General features: G+C 42.2%; 1 protein-coding gene across 1 annotated transcript; it reads right to left on the minus strand.

Moving 5' to 3' along the window:
• Window positions 1-518: 518 nt before the first annotated feature.
• Window positions 519-14,174, minus strand: LOC109467293. The gene is made up of 21 exons (XM_019765236.1): window positions 14,126-14,174; window positions 13,582-13,725; window positions 12,114-12,280; window positions 11,555-11,653; window positions 11,023-11,185; window positions 10,489-10,643; window positions 9,921-10,058; window positions 9,229-9,387; window positions 8,634-8,786; window positions 8,303-8,381; window positions 7,743-7,943; window positions 6,996-7,143; window positions 6,247-6,530; window positions 5,672-5,835; window positions 5,093-5,234; window positions 4,394-4,654; window positions 3,560-3,920; window positions 2,922-3,091; window positions 2,253-2,430; window positions 1,535-1,685; window positions 519-983 (listed from the first exon to the last, which is right to left on the minus strand). The coding sequence occupies exons 1-21, from the start codon at window positions 14,172-14,174 to the stop codon at window positions 816-818; spliced, it is 3,534 nt and encodes a 1,177-aa protein (XP_019620795.1). The 3' UTR covers window positions 519-815.
• Between the last annotated feature and the right edge of the window lie 2,536 nt (window positions 14,175-16,710).

Below are 16,710 nucleotides of genomic sequence, written 5' to 3' on the forward strand. Positions count from 1 at the left end.
CCGATAGACTTCGAAACGTAAGCAAGGTAAGACAAAAGAATGCTGTTGTTTAAAAGAAAATACCCAATAATCGAACCTTCAGACAGTGGAAAAAGATTGTCTGGACTGGATGTAAAGCCGGGACGAGATAATCGAATTGTTATAGCATTAACTCCTTTCAGCTTTTCAAAGAGCCCCCCTTCACTTACTTCATGCTTTTGTCACCATCGATAGTTTTGAAACTTAATTTTCTCAGACTAAAGTTGATCATCTTTGCCACACGCGTGATTAAAATTCCTACAGACCTAAAATGAGTTCGCAACACGAAAGTTCACATGCAATTCTTTATTCTTCCAGAGCCATGTTGCAACTTGAAAACGTGCATTATATTGATATACAAGACCATATAGTATTTCTGCTCCACTTTACATATGGAATATCAGTTTGAAACTGCAAATGATTCTAGGACAAAGGACGATCATACAAGTAGTTACTGTAGGCTATTAAATATTTGTACATGAAAATGGGCCAAATATTGTCAGCTTAGTCTCCCACCGGTCGTCATAGTATTTCACGAGCGCCTAGTATTATATTATATTTTGTACTTTCAATTGCTATATAAATATCTGTATTTGATTCTCTGTCGTGGACAAATAGAATATTAGTCATTTGACTGGCGGTTGCAGGCAGCATTAGTAGTTCAAAAATCATGACCGCAATACATTATAATAAGTTTGTATTACAGCAAATATAACATCTGGTAGTCAGCAAATATAATATCTGGTAGTTCAATTTTAGATTTGAGGAAAACTCTGGTCCATTTAACATTGCCGGGTCTAGATGTCGATGCTCATCGCGACGTTCTCAGGGTCCAGGTAGGTGTAGGCGGCCTTCCCTTCCGTCTTCAGCTTGTCGTTACGAGTCTGGATCTCCTTGGAGAGTTCCTTGAGCTGCGTGTTGAACTTCTGATGGACCTCGGGGTACACCTCCTTCATGGCTTCAACCTGGAAAATTACATCAACGTCAATAAGGGTCAAAGAAAAGATGCACTAGCAGTGGGCATATGCATCGGGTAGTCACATGTTGGTGTCTGTAAAACTCACTTAGGCCCCTTAGTACTAACAACATCTCGAGAAGAAGTGGATGCTATACTTCTCAGATGTCAAATTTGACAATCTATCCTGTGGGTTGAGAGACTTAATTTAGCATCTCTACCGGTATTTGATATCTCTACCGGGATCTGGATGTCTAATCTTCACCTCTGAAATTCCTTCAGATCGATTTTGAATTAAGAATGGCCTGTGTGGGCATCGTATCGTATCAGCCCACAGAGCCTTACAACATCCAAGGGTCAGGCCGGAGGGCCAGAGGGAGACCCCGCCGCCGCTGGATAGACGGCGTGACGGAGACACTAACCGCCCATAGCCTGACACCTCAGCAAGCTACTGGACTTGCCCAGAACCGCCTTCTCCACCTCCCCTCGACGCCCCCACAGAGGTAGATGTGGCCGGATAAAGTAAACTAGTGTGGGCATCAAGTATCAAGGGAGGCTTACCCCAGTAATAGCAGTCTGTGACGGCATGGACAGCATGTATGACAGAAGGACCTGCAGTCCCGTGAACTGTGGAGGCGGCAGCGCCTCGAGAACAGCAGACTCCGTCATGTCGTTCGGTCCGTCAGGCATCGGCATCGACAGTTGGGCAGGCCTGGGGGGGGGGGGGTTGAAGATGGAAGATACACATTCAATACTACAGTTTTGAACCCATGACTTTTTGGGCCCATTCGAAAGAACATCAGCGCTGCAGCATGAGCATCAGTATCAGTAAATATACATTCATGACTTTGTTCATGACTTCGAAACCACTCTAAAGAGCATCATATGCGCATGCCATGTAACCATACCCTAGATTTAGTGTAAAAAGGCTATATACACAAATGTAAAGACGTTTTGGTCTCACAGACATCAGTATGCTATGACATAGGGTTGATACACTTAACTACACGACGAAAATTATTGTTGAAAATCCAGTTTTGCTGCACTGAAATAGGTTTGGGTGCCTTAGCTTTCAACTGTTTTCGAGTTATTGATAGGGTACAATCTATTAGTTCTTGTCAAAAAATATTTTAAATCGTTTAGTTGTTCTAACATTAGGACATCTACTGGCGTAACACTTCCGTGCGTCCAGTTGAGCTGGACGGGGGAAAACTATAAAAGCCCCGAATACAGCGTGCTATACTGGCTACCAGGCTATGAAAATGATAGATAACCTCACCTGTTGGGCACGAAGGAGTAGTAGTCGTACTGCGGGAAGTTGATGGCGGAGTGCTGCGCGCTCACGTTGAAGATGATATTGGTCAGGCAGTCGATCAGCAGCTTCTTGTCCGAAATCTCGCGAGGAAATCCGTGAAGCTGTCCGGGACCTTCTATCATCTGGCAGAACTTCTGGAGAGCTAGCCACGGAAAACAACATTTCGTTAGGGGTTAGATATTCAAGATGATTCGTCGATTATATTAGAGACAAGATAACAGATCTTAAAACGCAAGTATAGGAGCTATTCATTGGCGCCACAGTAATTACAACTCTCGATAAGGTGTTGGCCAATTGGTGGGTAAACTGATACAGTACATGCAGTAGCATGTTATATGTTGGTATGTTGAACAGACATACACACTAATCCAAAATGGCAGATGTGAAAAAACCTCTAATACACAAAAAGACAGATTGTTCATTGTAGCAAAAATGAAGACCACGAGCTCAAATAGTCTTTTTTCTGAATACTGCAGCCAAAATTGGAAGTAAAAAATACTTTCAAGATACCGCGCACTCTTGATTAAAGATCATACAGTATAATCAGTGGGCCTAAATTATGTCGGATGCTGAATGTGAATGCATGCTCTAATCAAGTAATATTAAAACATAGTATTTAGTAGCCTAACACACCTTGGTCGTCCTTTACAGCCTTGTCACTGGTGTACGCCTTGTCGACCATCCCAGTCACGTAGGTCTTGTAGATGTTCCACAGTTTGAAGCCGTCATCCCGGTAGAAGTAGTTCGTCAGTCCGTCAGTCTTAGCCTCATCAAACCCACGGCGTTTCAGCTCTTCTGGGAAACTTAAAAAACATGAACGAGATATACGTCGATGAAGGTTTAGACATCCAGGTAATACGATACGCCAAAAAGCAGTTACAGTGACGAAAGCTAAGTGGAATACTAGCTGAAACGTCTGACGTTTTCAAAATCATATCCAGTTGCTTGAGTAACTGCTTTTTGGCGGAACAAGATATAGCTTTAACAAATGTACAATGTCAACTGTAACAACTGTACAATTTCAAATGTACAATGTCAACATTTCGTTTTGCAGACAATGTAAATTTAATTTTGTGCCACTATGTGCATCCCTTCACCCTGTAATTTGTTGTATGTTCGTTATTTTGTGTGATCTGAACTGAACCCTGTAAGACTAGCTATCAGGCTAAAGAGTATCTCAGCATAGTAAATATTTGCCGAGCTTAAAAGCTTGTTCTGAGTGTCAGATTCAAGGGCTTAACATCGGAACTCAGTACAGTCTCAACACTCACGCCATGTCCATGAAGTTGTACTTGCGCCACTCCTTGAGGAACATGACGAGCCCTCCCACGGTGGAAGTAGCGAACATCGGGTCGGTGATGGGGAAGATGCGGGAGACGAGCGAGTGGCGCGCCAGGTAGTTGATGCCGATGGTGTCCTTGAAGTGCGGCAGCAGCAGGCGGTGGACGGGGTGGTCCGGGGGCAGGTGGGTGTGCAGTGACACTGCGATGGGCTCCATGGCGAGGTGAGTGTAGCCCAGATGGTACAGGAACTGGTGCACGTTGTTGTCGGCGGACACTACGTGCATCTTGGCGAACATGTACTTGTTGGGATGAGTCTTTGCACTTTCAGGGGAAAACACCTCATTCTCACCTAGGAAAAAGAAGGAATCCGTCATACATGTTAGGTTCCTGTGAATGATTCTGCCACAAGCCAATGTGAAGCCAAAATAAGTCTAAGCTACTTGGGTGCACTACCACGTTGTGTTGGACCATCGTCCTTATGACTGAACAATATGTTTAGCTAAATATCTGCACTGCCTAATAACAGCCCCCGACACTACTTGGGGGTTTCCAATATGCCTTAGACAAGGGTTTACTCGTGATGTGGAGACTAAACCTATCCCTAACCCTACTCAGAAGTCCTAACCCGAACGATGACCGAACTCCAAGTGTAACTAATCGTAAATTAACTGTACAAATTTTTGCCTAATTCCAACCCTAACCCTAAATTCCATCCAAATTTCCAAGCAGAAATTTGGCGTTTAATAAATTTCACATCGGATACACAAAGGGTAGTTGTTACAAATATCAAAGCCACCGTCAGGGGTTAGTAATATTCCCTACCTTTCTTCCTTGACAACTGAATTCCTAGAAGATTGAGACGAGATTTCGCGCCATCCTGCTCCTTGTACATCAGTACGATCGGAGCGTAGAAGAACTTGCCCGGGGTAGCGGGAACACCGAGCATGGGCGCGTAGTCCACGATGAACAGCCTGTTCTCGGCCATGAGCTGTTCCGTGGTCTTGCCCTGTGCCTTGAGCTCCAACATCTCGGCAGGGATCTGACTCTGGTCTTTACACACGGTCAGCAGCATGGGATTGATGCCTGAAAGTTTGGATGGAAGAAGGTGTACACATCAGATCAACGATGCATTGTTACCCTGCATTGTTACGCATGGTGCAACCATCGATGGTTGTCCTTATGTCTGCGGTGCTTAAAGTGCTATGCCCCCGCGGAGCAAACAATGGAGAGGTTGGAAAGATCGTCTACCAGAAAAAAAGGGTCTGGGGGATTCTTCAAGATTGAGGCAATGATATTAGACACTCACTGTTAACGGTACCAAAAGGTATGGCCTATAGGGAAAATGCAGGTGTTCACGGAATTATATGTTCAGGGTAGCGACAGGTGCAGAAAAAAAGTCTGCGAATTATTTGTTACCGGTAATGATACATTCGTGGTACAGAAATGACCGTAGAAACCATGAACATAGAGTACTGACAGAAAGGCCCGGAATTAAGTATTGGTGAGAAATACTATACTTACCCTGGAGATACTGGCGGCAGAACTCCTCGTCTTTCTGCCACTCTTCTATCAGCCTCTCGTTAGCAGGCAGGTAGCCGCTGAAGTTGGCCTTCCACGGGTCCCAGATGCCCTTGACTTGCGCCAGGCGGATCATGATCTGGGCCTAGAAATAACATCAGTTGTACACATTTTTACAAAGGAGAAGTCGATTGGGGTGCACGTCGATTCTTTATTTTTATCCTTCATGTAATGTATGATACCTTTCATAAAAGGTATGGAATAGGTTTGCATTGCACATATAAAAGCTATACATCGGTCCACTGTATATATAGTGCTAGTTTGTAAAGAGTACTCATGATACAGTTGTAGAACGCGGATAATACACAAACTTGTAGCTGTTTCCGGCATCAAACAAGAAAAACGACAAACACAGGTCCATTGCAGTATAACTGAGGAACCCCTATTTTCAAACTTGACCCTGGTCTCAACAGTAACTTGCCTACCAAAATCATGGAACATCCATTCCCAGATTCTCTACTTAGGGACCCCAAGGACCCGCTAACAAGAGGAAGGCAATTGGATACATAAGAGTCTACAAACCTGTGAGCTGATGAACTCCATGAGGCGCTGCATGAGCCGCCCGGCTTTAAGCGGAGTGAACATCTCTCCAGTCGGCATGGGAACACAGGCGGCCGGCATCTCCTCTAGGGGTACATCGGGGTGGGTCCGCAGACGGGTCATGTAGCTCAGCTCGTACTTCTGACCTGGGGAGCAACAAAACACGGTAAGAAACAACGAAGAACTACATCGTATAGGCAGGTGCCATATGTAAAACCTTGATTATGCCACTTTACATACTCTTTTTGCGGCTGCTAGACAGGGAAGCATCCATTTGCAACCTGAAGGCTGTCAAAAAGAAGGTACCAGTACAAGATAGTAGGATAAACGCTCAACATAATATAACATAACATAATAACATAATAATGGTCGGATAACACGTCAAAAATAAGCCGAAGCCCAACCCTCTGCTTAGAGAGCAGGTGTTGTGCACATGCATTTGCTGCTAACTACCCTAACTTCTCGTCTATATATACGTCGTACCTTTGTTTAGTGTCCTGTGTTGCCATGCGTAAAGTAGCTTTCACTAGATAAAAGAAAATAAAGACTTTATATACCATGGCCCAAAAACGAGGTGATGAGGCTGGTAAACTCGTTCCTGATGGCGTCCAGTTCGCTCTGGAACACCGGGGCCAGGAACGGCAGGGTGATCTGTTTGACGAGCTTGTCTCCGTCCACCTCGTCCTTGGGCTGGTCGTGCATCTTCAGGTACAGCCGGACGTTCAGCGTCCCTCCTCCCTGCACGTCCAGAGTCATCCTCTTCTCCTGACCTGACGTCAGCTCGTCCAGGTTGACGTTAGCTGTCCCCATGATGTCGTCCTGTCCGACCGTGTCTCGGTCCCTGTAGGGTAGACAGTGGAGGTATGCTCAGAGGTGGTATCTGATAGATTGTACTTTATTACCAGAACGTATATGTAGAAAAGGCATCTAATGCTATTTAAGGCGGAGAAAAAAGGAATTTTCAGAATTTATGGTCATTCAATTCTATGGTCATTCTTTACTGTAGTAATTCCTATTCCATAGCAGACTAAAATATTTGAGGCAAAATGCGATGTCGTGTTAGGAAGACGCTTGCTTTTATATATATTTTTTGTACAGAAGACAAGAATTTTGACTATTTTATGGCTATACAAAGACAATAATATACAGGCTATTTTCTATGGCTATTTTGAATATTAAACGGCTTTACTATTCCACGAAAAGTGGAATCTACCAATGGCATCAAATACAAGGCGAGTCCTATTTGTAATGGTTGTAAGTAGAAGTTAGAAACAGCAGTTCTGAAAATCTTTAGTCCCATACATACATGATGGTGAAGACGATGTTTCTTGTCCGTGAAGTCACCGGCAGCGCAAAACGGTCGTCCCAGATGGGCTTCTGGGTAGAGCGGCACACCTTTGTGGTCACGGGCTTCCCATCATTCACAGCGAGCACAACATACGGGTCAGCATCAACTGGAAGAATACATTTTCAAGATCATAAAATGATGACAAAGCTGCCAATTTGAGTTACATGAACGCTAACCTCAAGCAGTTTTCTTGAGCATGGAACGAACAAACTCTTTCCAAACTCTGCCACCATTTTTAAACTGCTCTCGCGAGAGCACCCGACGAGAACTCGCGTGATGTTATAGAGGGGCGGTAAAAGATTAGCCTTACGGGGGAAAATGGTAAGTTGGGTGGTCAATTTGATCGTCCCCTGCCCTCAAAGAAATTTTCTTGGAGATTCCATCGACACCATCGCCTGTACATTTTCTAATTTCTATGTTTACCTTCGCAGAAGAAAAACATGTTTTTGCTCAATTTCTTCTTCAAAACTATGAGGTCAATCACTCAATGACCTGAACCAGACGTCTGTCACCATGGTAACTGGTGTTGGGTTACATTATGTAGCAGAACAGTCGGAGATCCTGCTCACCATATATATGGAATGTATTTGACTGAGTAAGAATAAACTGAAGTTTGTTGGGCTAGACCAGCTGAAGGTAAACATTATGAATTTGCTCTGCAAATGTTTACCTTTCTTATGAAATTCAATATATTTAGGTACTTACACCAGCCGTCAGTGCGTGCCAGATCAGCGGCGCTCCCAACAACGACCTCTAGCGTCCCGACCTCGGAGTGGAAGAGCTGCTGCAGCCCGGTGATGCACGCCATGTACGCGGCCTTCTGGTTGTCTTGGATACGGGACACCGCAAACGACACGCTGACGTCAAAGGTACACTCGAACTTCACTTCAGTCTCCTTCTCACCAACTGTGCAATGAAGAATTGGATCATTAGTATACTATCCACAACATGGAAAAATTTATGCTCTTACGTGTCTGTGGCAAAAAGGTCGAACTAAATGAGAAGGCACTTCAAAGAAGCCACGTGACAAGTCTCACTGGGTCAGTCTACTGAGGAAGACCAGAGTGACTGGTCGAACTCTACCGCTCTAGGCGAGAGAACTTTGTGTTGGATGTTCAAACAACTACCATCACAGATGAACCTTCACTTTATAAATCGAGAACTTCAATGCTTTTTGTGATTGAATTCTCACAATTCTCACAATACAACAACTTGCATCATCAAAATGTATCTTGGCGCTGCATACATGAATCTTCTTCCCTTACCTTCCGTCATAGTAATGGTGGTGTAGACATTTGTCATTGTCACTGGAGGGGGAGGCTCCATGGACAGAAGGCTGTAGATCTGTACAACAAATGAAGATGAATTCATGATCATTTTTCATCTATCTTAAAACTATAGCAGTTTCATGGGGAAGGCATAATAAGAGTTTAATACGACGAATTGTAATACGATGATTAAAATCACCGTGGCTTAGTTGTTTGGTAGCTTCACTGTGTGCTAGCTGGTTAATTCGATATTATGAAAATGGCGTAAATAAATTGAGAAGCTCTCTACATAATGTGATGTTAAAATGGAGGACTATATGTAACTAACCTCGACGTGATCGTTATCGTCCCGCCATTCCAGCCTCTCCCTGATCTTACTCTTGGTTTTGGACGTCACAAAACACCGGATGCAGCCTTGTACGTCATTTCCGGGCTCCTCGATCTCCATGTTGTCATAGATCTTCCAGTACTCCATGCAGTCCTGTAGACATTATTTTTATTAATATCTAATAACTAAAATATGATTGACAAGTAATAAAAAGTCGTTAGATACATGTATGTTTGACAATGATTTAAAAAGTTTGACTTGTATGAACGTGCAACGATTATTATGAAGATTGAAACAGATATTAATTCAATAAACCTTCAATGTCGTACAATAAAGTAAAACCTGCCCAAGACGTCCAGCCAGGGGACAAAAAAAAAGCGGTCGTTTTGGACAGGTTGCACCCTTGAATAGGGTCGACTCAAACACGACTGAGACTAAGTTGTGGTATCTTAATTCAAATACTGTATGCTTGCGTCAATAGGGACCGAGCAAAAGTGGTCTCCATGGCCAGGTCGTCTTGAAGAGGTGGTCGCAAGAACAGGTCTGACTGTACGTTACAGTAGAATGAAACTAAAATATCTTCAAAACTACTCACGCGTCCAAAAGGCCGGAAGACCTTCCACACATCCTCCAGGGGACCCCTGACGAGCCCCCGGGCGCCGGTGGAGTACGCGCCCTTCTTGAAGGCCGGTGGTCCGGCGGGCGTGGCGGGGGCTTCTACGTTCACACTCGGCTTCGCTTCACCAAACGCCTCCTACGTTACAAGGCAAGCAAAGGACCTTCTTCACTACTTACACTTACAAACATTGCATTTCTAAAACTAGATATTGTCACAACCATTCTGTAGTTACATTTACAAAAATTGCATTTCTAAAATAGATATCATTGTCATTTATAAAATAGTTAGATATCATTGTCGATGTCATTCATACACCATTCTGTAGTTACTTGCCAGTCAATAAAATGAACGAAAATGCATTACTTAAATATTTAAGATACCATAGCCACACAGCTATATTGTTACTTACAAGTCAAAATAAAATGAAGGAAAATATGCTTCATTGCATTTGACTTAACTAAGTTAGTGATTATTTTAGACATCAAAATAGGACGAATCTTTGTAGCACGAGTTAATAAAATATACATTCTATTGACATGTATACAAATTAGTAATTTTTCTAGACACCAAAGTGGGAAAGTCTAGGTGGATCGAACTGAGGTAGATTGTATTATTGAGAAGGTATACACATAAGCTAGTATATTTTTTGTGATAAAATATTTTCCAACCTTGAGCCAGCCGATCCTACTAGCGATAGCCGGAACGAACCATTTCTTAAACTCCTCCACTGGTGCGTCTTTAGCCGGCAGGAAGGAACAGTCGTACACGACTTTCACCCTCTTGGGGCTCACGGCGAAGAACTGGAGCTGTGAAAAGACGACAACTACCTTAAGAATGTGACCTTACTGTTGCATCTCAAACCTTTAAGCTTTAGAAGGTTTGTGTTACTTTGGTTATGAATATGAAAATTAGCACCAAGAGGTTAGATCATTTACAGTGGTTGATAGAAGCATGTACTAGCTATAGACAAAACCCGCCAGACTATGAACTACTGTACATGAACAGACGTGGTTTTGACAAATACATGTAGGCCTCCTTTAGTCAATATTAACGTTAACTATGTTGAAATCAAATCTCCAAGCAAATCTTTGAAAGACAGTATGACATTTGTCAGGCAGTATCCATTTGCCAAGCATTAGCCATTTGCCACTCGAAGGTAAAATACTAAAATCTCATGCTCTACTTTAGCTATGGCATAACAGTCCTATACGAGCACGAGAACATTTCAGTCCTTACTCTGCCCCTGTAGTATTTGCAGTGCAGAAAGTCCGGACTGTTGTCTCCCTCATACACGAACAGGTAGTCACTGGAGTCGGCCCAGGCCAGACGGACCTCCAGAGAACGGTCCTTGGTGAAATAGATCGTCCGACGGATCCCCTTCACAACGGTATCTGTGAAAGAGAATCAGTTACTGTCTAGAAATGTTAAGGTAAAATTGCATGTTTACCTTCAAATGGTCCACCTTAACAAATACAGTTACACGGATGGAGACATGGTGACCAGCCCCTCTAACTTTGCCCAACCACTTGCTACATAATGTACGTAATCCAACAGTACAAGGTGTCTGCTACAGCACCAATATATGAGATTAAATCTTTAGTTGTATTAGACCATACAAAAGCCACTGTACTTTTTTGTTGTGTCAATAAAGAATCGTGTATGTATGTATTTGATACATTATCAATGAACTTGTTGGATTCAGTATCTGAGATCAGTTTAGTACGTTTAATGATATTAATCGATGAAACAACACAATTCTCGCAAACTCACGCGTGGATTCGCGTATCCAACTGACGTCATTGAAGTTCCCCACGGTTCCCCACAATTTCTCGCGAGAACAGTCGACCTCCAGCTCGAAGCGGTGGTGCCCTCCCACCTTCTCACGGACAACGTAATTCAGGATGTCCCGGATGCGAGCTCCCAACAGATGAACCTTGTAACAAGAAAAAAATCATTAATCTCCAAAAGATTGCTATAGTACCTTATTACAAACGTGATCTTACTGCTAATGGATATATACTTTTCACAACTATGAATAAAGATGTACAATTACAGTAGTTTAATTCAAGTGATTGGGCATATTCAAATTGCTTTTGATTTGGCATGCAAAATTATTACAGCAGCATTTACATAGCACCTCTACTTATTTCTGGCCAAGGTACTAAACCAATTCTAAATGAAAATCAAATTGTCCTCAAATTTCAAAATGAATCTCGGCCTTCACCACTTCGTCTGAAGTTGGTACCGCCCCCCGTCCCGGCTAAGAACATTGTGGCGAAGAAAACCATCAGTGTTTACTTACCATGTGGTAGGCGATGTCTTCACGACGTTTCACCGGATCTTTAATGGCGGACACGAAGCGCACGGATATGGTCACCTTGGCGGTGTCAGTCCCTTCAACCTAGACACGAGTGGGATACAGATAAAAATTGCTGTAGCGCTGTCTAGCGACAAGTCGTATTGTCCATTTCGGACATTAGAAAAGGAAAAAGAGGGTATAGCAGAACTTTTTAACTCTTTGTGCCTGTGTCCTAGTAGCGTAGGTTAGACCGATGGTGGGAGCTGATTTTATCAATTGATTGACAGGGAAGTGAAGCCTGAAAGCGACCTAGCACGTGCCAAGTGGGAGTAAGTGCACGTGGGTGGCATGTGGAGGAATTCAGGAGTGGTACAATACCCGGTCGAATTACATCATATATCCCCCCTCCACAGTTCCAATACATTCACGAAAACCCAAAAACTTTCCGGAAATCTGTCTTGGATATCAAAAGCAATTCTCCGAAGTTAAGCCTCCGATCTCTTGTTTAGATTGTTGGCAAACAAAATTGAAAACAGCCGTATGTGTAGTTTGATAGTATTACCTTGATGGTCATCTCATAGCTGGTGTACAGCTGGTTCGGCTTGGCCTCCTCGACCCGCCAGGTCTTGGTCGCGTCGTTATTCTCCACCAGCTTCATCTCCCGCTGCCCCTCCACCAGGTCCGTCGGGTCGTAGTAGAAGGAAACCACCGTGCCCACCAAGCCAAATCCTTAACAAGGGAAAATTCAAACGAGATTGGCAATGAAAACATACATTGCCATGGCGACAGTGGTTGCTGTTAGGGATATTGTTTGTATGCCACTGCCATGATTTCAGGATTTTGAAGAAGCCTTGATAGTCAAGTCAAAGTTTATTGCACAACTAATGTACGGATACATCGTATGGCAATTAGCGGTACTAAGTACAAATCTAAAATCTAAACTAATGCGTAAAAGAGTACTACATTCATGCTGTATATGAATCGAACTTAAGTTACATCGTACTAGTATACAAAAGGAATGGCAAACATTATACAGGGGTTCTGTAAATCTACAACTAAATACTACTCTGTCCTATACTTAAGTATTACTAGTATAATGGATATATATATATATATATAGTTGTATTCCTATTGTTATGTGTAAGCAATCAGTTGACTGTTTCGGAAATGACATTGTTTCTTTAAACTAAGGCGTTAGAAATATATTGGCCTATATATGGTGAGATTGCATCGGGGCATGACATAAGAAAAGTAAAGGTATCTGAGACTGTCTTAGGTAATGTAATACTTGTGCTGTTGGCGATAGAGTTCATAAGTGTTTGTCTTTCTTCATTGTAAGCTGGACATGTTAACATAAAATGCAATTCATCTTCTACAATATCTTTGCAAATAGGACAACATCTGTGAGTGGCTGGTACATTGTTATGGCGTCCCTTTTCTATTTCTAAACAGTGTGAACTAATTCGTATTTTGGTTATATTAGCGGCGAAAGATTTGTTTTGTATTAGTGAAAGATATTTCTCAAAAACGAAGTCAGATTTGACTTTGGAGTAGGTTTTCAGTTTGCTGTAATTTCTGATATTTTGCCTCCAGCCAGAAACAAACGTGTCTAAGTCTAGACAGATACAGTACACTTTACACTCCCCTGTGTGTATAGTGAACGAGCCCTGGGGTCACGAAGTAGGGCGATAGGGAAGACAGGTTTTCCCAGGGGTTTCTAGGAATATGGTCATAGCTGTGTGTCAGCAAACAGCTAACAGACACTTGCTGTGGACATTCCATGCCTGTGGACTAAATCCCTGTACAATTCCTAGAAATCGTGCAAACTGCACACATTGTTGTACCATTAGGCTCATCCCTGAGACGTCGCCAAAAAACGTGGTAAAGGACCGGTATTGTGGTAAAGTACCGCTAACATTAGAGTTATGATGTTGTCTCCGATCCTTATTGCAGTGTACTAAGTATTTGGTACATGCAAAATCAAAGGTCAAGAAATGTAAGGACTTATCCACTAATTAGTAACGACATACCTTTCTTCAGTCGGAGGTTCTCGTGCCCCTCGAACTGTAGCTGCAGTTTTCTGAAGTTCCGGAAGGCGGACCAGTAGACATCAGCTGACACAGGCATGTCCTCCGTGTGTGTCAGAAACACCTCGGCCCCGTCTGGGAGAAAATCTGTTGGGGTGGTTTACCATCAGTAATTTCTGTGTAAAGTAACGTAATTGGAAACGTTTCCAATCCGTAATTTCTGTCTAAATTAATGTTAATTGGAAAGAAAGGACATCCCCATATTGTGCTCTAAGTCAATGCAATGATTCAGAAATGAATTAGAGACTACTGTTCAATTGCATAATGAGTGGCCGACTGTAAAAATCTACACCATATTAAAAGACCGGCCTACAATGTCAAACTCAAAAATAGTTTCACCGTTTATTTCGCGTGTGAATCTTTTAGAAATTTCCTGGTTCGTACCTCAAAACGTTTGCCGAAAAACAGTTCAAACTATAATGACGGTAACACTAACACGTGAATATTTTCTTTTAGTGTTGTTATACACATATTAAGAGTTACTTACTCCCTGGGACGTTGCATTCGGCCACGAGTTTCTTCAAAGTCGCAGCCATGTTTTTCTTTTGTCTTGATCCTTGCTGACAGTCTCGAAAAACACCTTTTTTGAGAGAGAGGGAAAAAAAGAATATTTATAGAGTCGTAGACAACGGTAGACCATAGATTTATAAATTAGAACCTTCGACTCTGATCAAAATACACGTTCGATTCAGTCCAAACAAAATATGTCTATCTTGAAAAAGGTTATTTTTTAGTATAATTTTAACAACTTTAACAAAGGTTCGTTTTACTAAATAAAATGAATTGTAGTGACGTTACCAGCCTGAATTTGAATTGGACAAAAATGTAGCCTCCGTAGCAGGCTTATAGAACTGGGGATTTGGTGGTTTTCGGCTGTTTTCTGATTAGCCCAGTTCTAAAACTGTTCAGAAAAGGGGGGTAATTCAACCAGGCCGGCTACATTGTCTATATGCAATCAGAAAATAGCACGTAAAAGCTCCCAAAGACCCTGAAGACCCCCTAAACCCCCAGGTTTTGGCATGCTATGGAGGCTAACAAAATTAACGGAAAGCCTACCGTGCAGTCTCGTGCAAGAAGACAGAGAGACCGCATGCTCGGTCATGTCCCCTTATATAGGGGTCTTAATGAAGTACGGCAGGTGAACATGTATTCACGTGATTGCTGAAACACCTGTTGAGGTACAGCGACCCCTAGCGGCATCTGATCTCACTGCGTCTTCCTTTATTGACTGGATTTGATTCACCACATTTTAACTAAGGGACATACTCTGCATGCAAGTAGCTTCCCTATACTGACAACAAGAAACACTTGTTATTGCAAACTTACACATCTCTGCAAAGAGCTAGTGTACTTTCTGTTCCCTGTGTTTTTCCATGTTTGTAATCTGTAGTTTAAAGAAGGATAAAGCTTCAAAGGGCCACCTTATTCCTAAAAATACCACTATTAATTACATCTAAATTGTGTACAGCAAAACCAACCTCCACTGTGACTATAAAACAGCTAAATTGGCTCAATGCTGATTATAAATTTGAATGTAAAACCAGTACAGATTGAACACCGAAATCACGGAAGCCACTTATAGAAATAGGCAGTTTTAATATACAGTAACTTTATTATTATATTCCCTAAGGAGCATTCATTAGATTTGATGACGTCAACCTGTCGAGGTCCCAGGACGAGAGGTGACCCTTCCCATGGTGCCTTGCGACAGGGTGACCTTGTGATGGTACGTCATACCGGCGAACGTATCGTCTGAAACGCGTCTTCTCAAAGTTTTCTCTCAGAAAAAACGATTTCCCGCGTTTTTCTCGGCAGTGTGTCGGTGAAGTTATCCAACAAGAAGGTAGGCTTGAGTTTACAGAGGCATTTTGTGCAATTTGTCTTTGATTTTCGTTGTTTTCGTACGGATATTTGAGGGAAGGAACGGGGTGGGGAGGGGGGCGTGTTGCCGGTCACTTTATTTGGGTTTGACCTGTCGGTAGATTTTTACTTCAATCGTTCAGAATATCAACATTTTCTAGAAAGCAACACGTCTAGTAAAAGATTAGGGAGCATTAGTGTTAGTCTGAAGGCTTGGTGGCCCCGAATAGGACATTTCTGCCGTTTAATAAAGTCGTATTCTATTTTCTACTTGAATCCAATTTTGGATCATGAAGACCCCAAAACACAGATTTTATGAAAACAATATTTTCTCCTGGCTACATTTTTCTCAATTTTAAAATTTCTGTCTACGAGTCGACAGTGTTAATGAATTTGTACGCATTCCATGCCCATGTTTTGAATGACCTTGTAAATCGACCTTTTGATTTTTTTTGTGTTTAGGCATTGACATGATTATTTCCCTGTTACTAGTGTTGCTGTTGCTATTTTTGTTAGTATATTTCTGATAGTGCTTTGATTTCTGTTCCTCCAGCAAGTTTTGTTATAAGTGTATTCTTTTCATGAATCTGTAATTCGCCTGTCCAACATACAGTACTTCTATAACCAATATAGTATTTTTGTATCTGCATGCTTACAATTTGCATTGTATATGTAGACAACTTCTTTGTTGATATCTGCCTTGTGTACCTGATAGTTGATATACATGTACATTATAATTTAGTAGAATGTACAATGAAGAGGTATTGAGTATGTGTACAAAAATGTACATAACATTCATTGACATCAAGTAATTATGTTTGCCAACCTAGAAAAGAATTATTCAAAAATATCCAGTCAGTTCTTCCAGGAAATTGTCAAATGCGCAGTTAGATTTAGAAGGAAGCTGGCTTGTTTCCATTCCCTATTTCCTGTACACGAGGTACATTGAACACACCCACCACCATCCCCCAACACTACCCTACAGGATATGCGTCATTACAATGTTTGCGAAGCGTGACACGTGCATGCTTGAACCTTGAACGCCTGGTAAACATAGACAATAACGTCATCAGCAGACACCTTTGCAAACATACCCCTCCCCATGTTTTTTGTACTTTTGCCCTTCTGTACTTTGATTTGTTATGGTTTTAACCATGGAGTACTGTAGGTTGAAAGACTTTGTACTGTTTTCCAAGCAATGGATCATGATGG

The sequence above is a fragment of the Branchiostoma belcheri genome, unplaced genomic scaffold (genome assembly GCF_001625305.1).
Source record: "Branchiostoma belcheri isolate BF01 breed outbred unplaced genomic scaffold, Haploidv18h27 scaffold18, whole genome shotgun sequence".
NCBI lineage: Eukaryota > Metazoa > Chordata > Leptocardii > Amphioxiformes > Branchiostomatidae > Branchiostoma > Branchiostoma belcheri.

Excerpts from the sequence above, each read along its gene's own strand:
- LOC109467293 (XM_019765236.1), bottom strand. The coding sequence starts at position 14,174 with ATGGCTGCGACTTTGAAGAAACTCGTGGCCGAATGCAACGTCCCAGGG. Across the intron at positions 10,644-11,022 it reads TTGGATACGCGAATCCACGC|ATACCGTTGTGAAGGGGATC; the intron begins GTGAGTTTGCGA and ends TCTCTTTCACAG. Across the intron at positions 9,388-9,920 it reads GTAGGATCGGCTGGCTCAAG|GAGGCGTTTGGTGAAGCGAA; the intron begins GTTGGAAAATAT and ends CTTGTAACGTAG.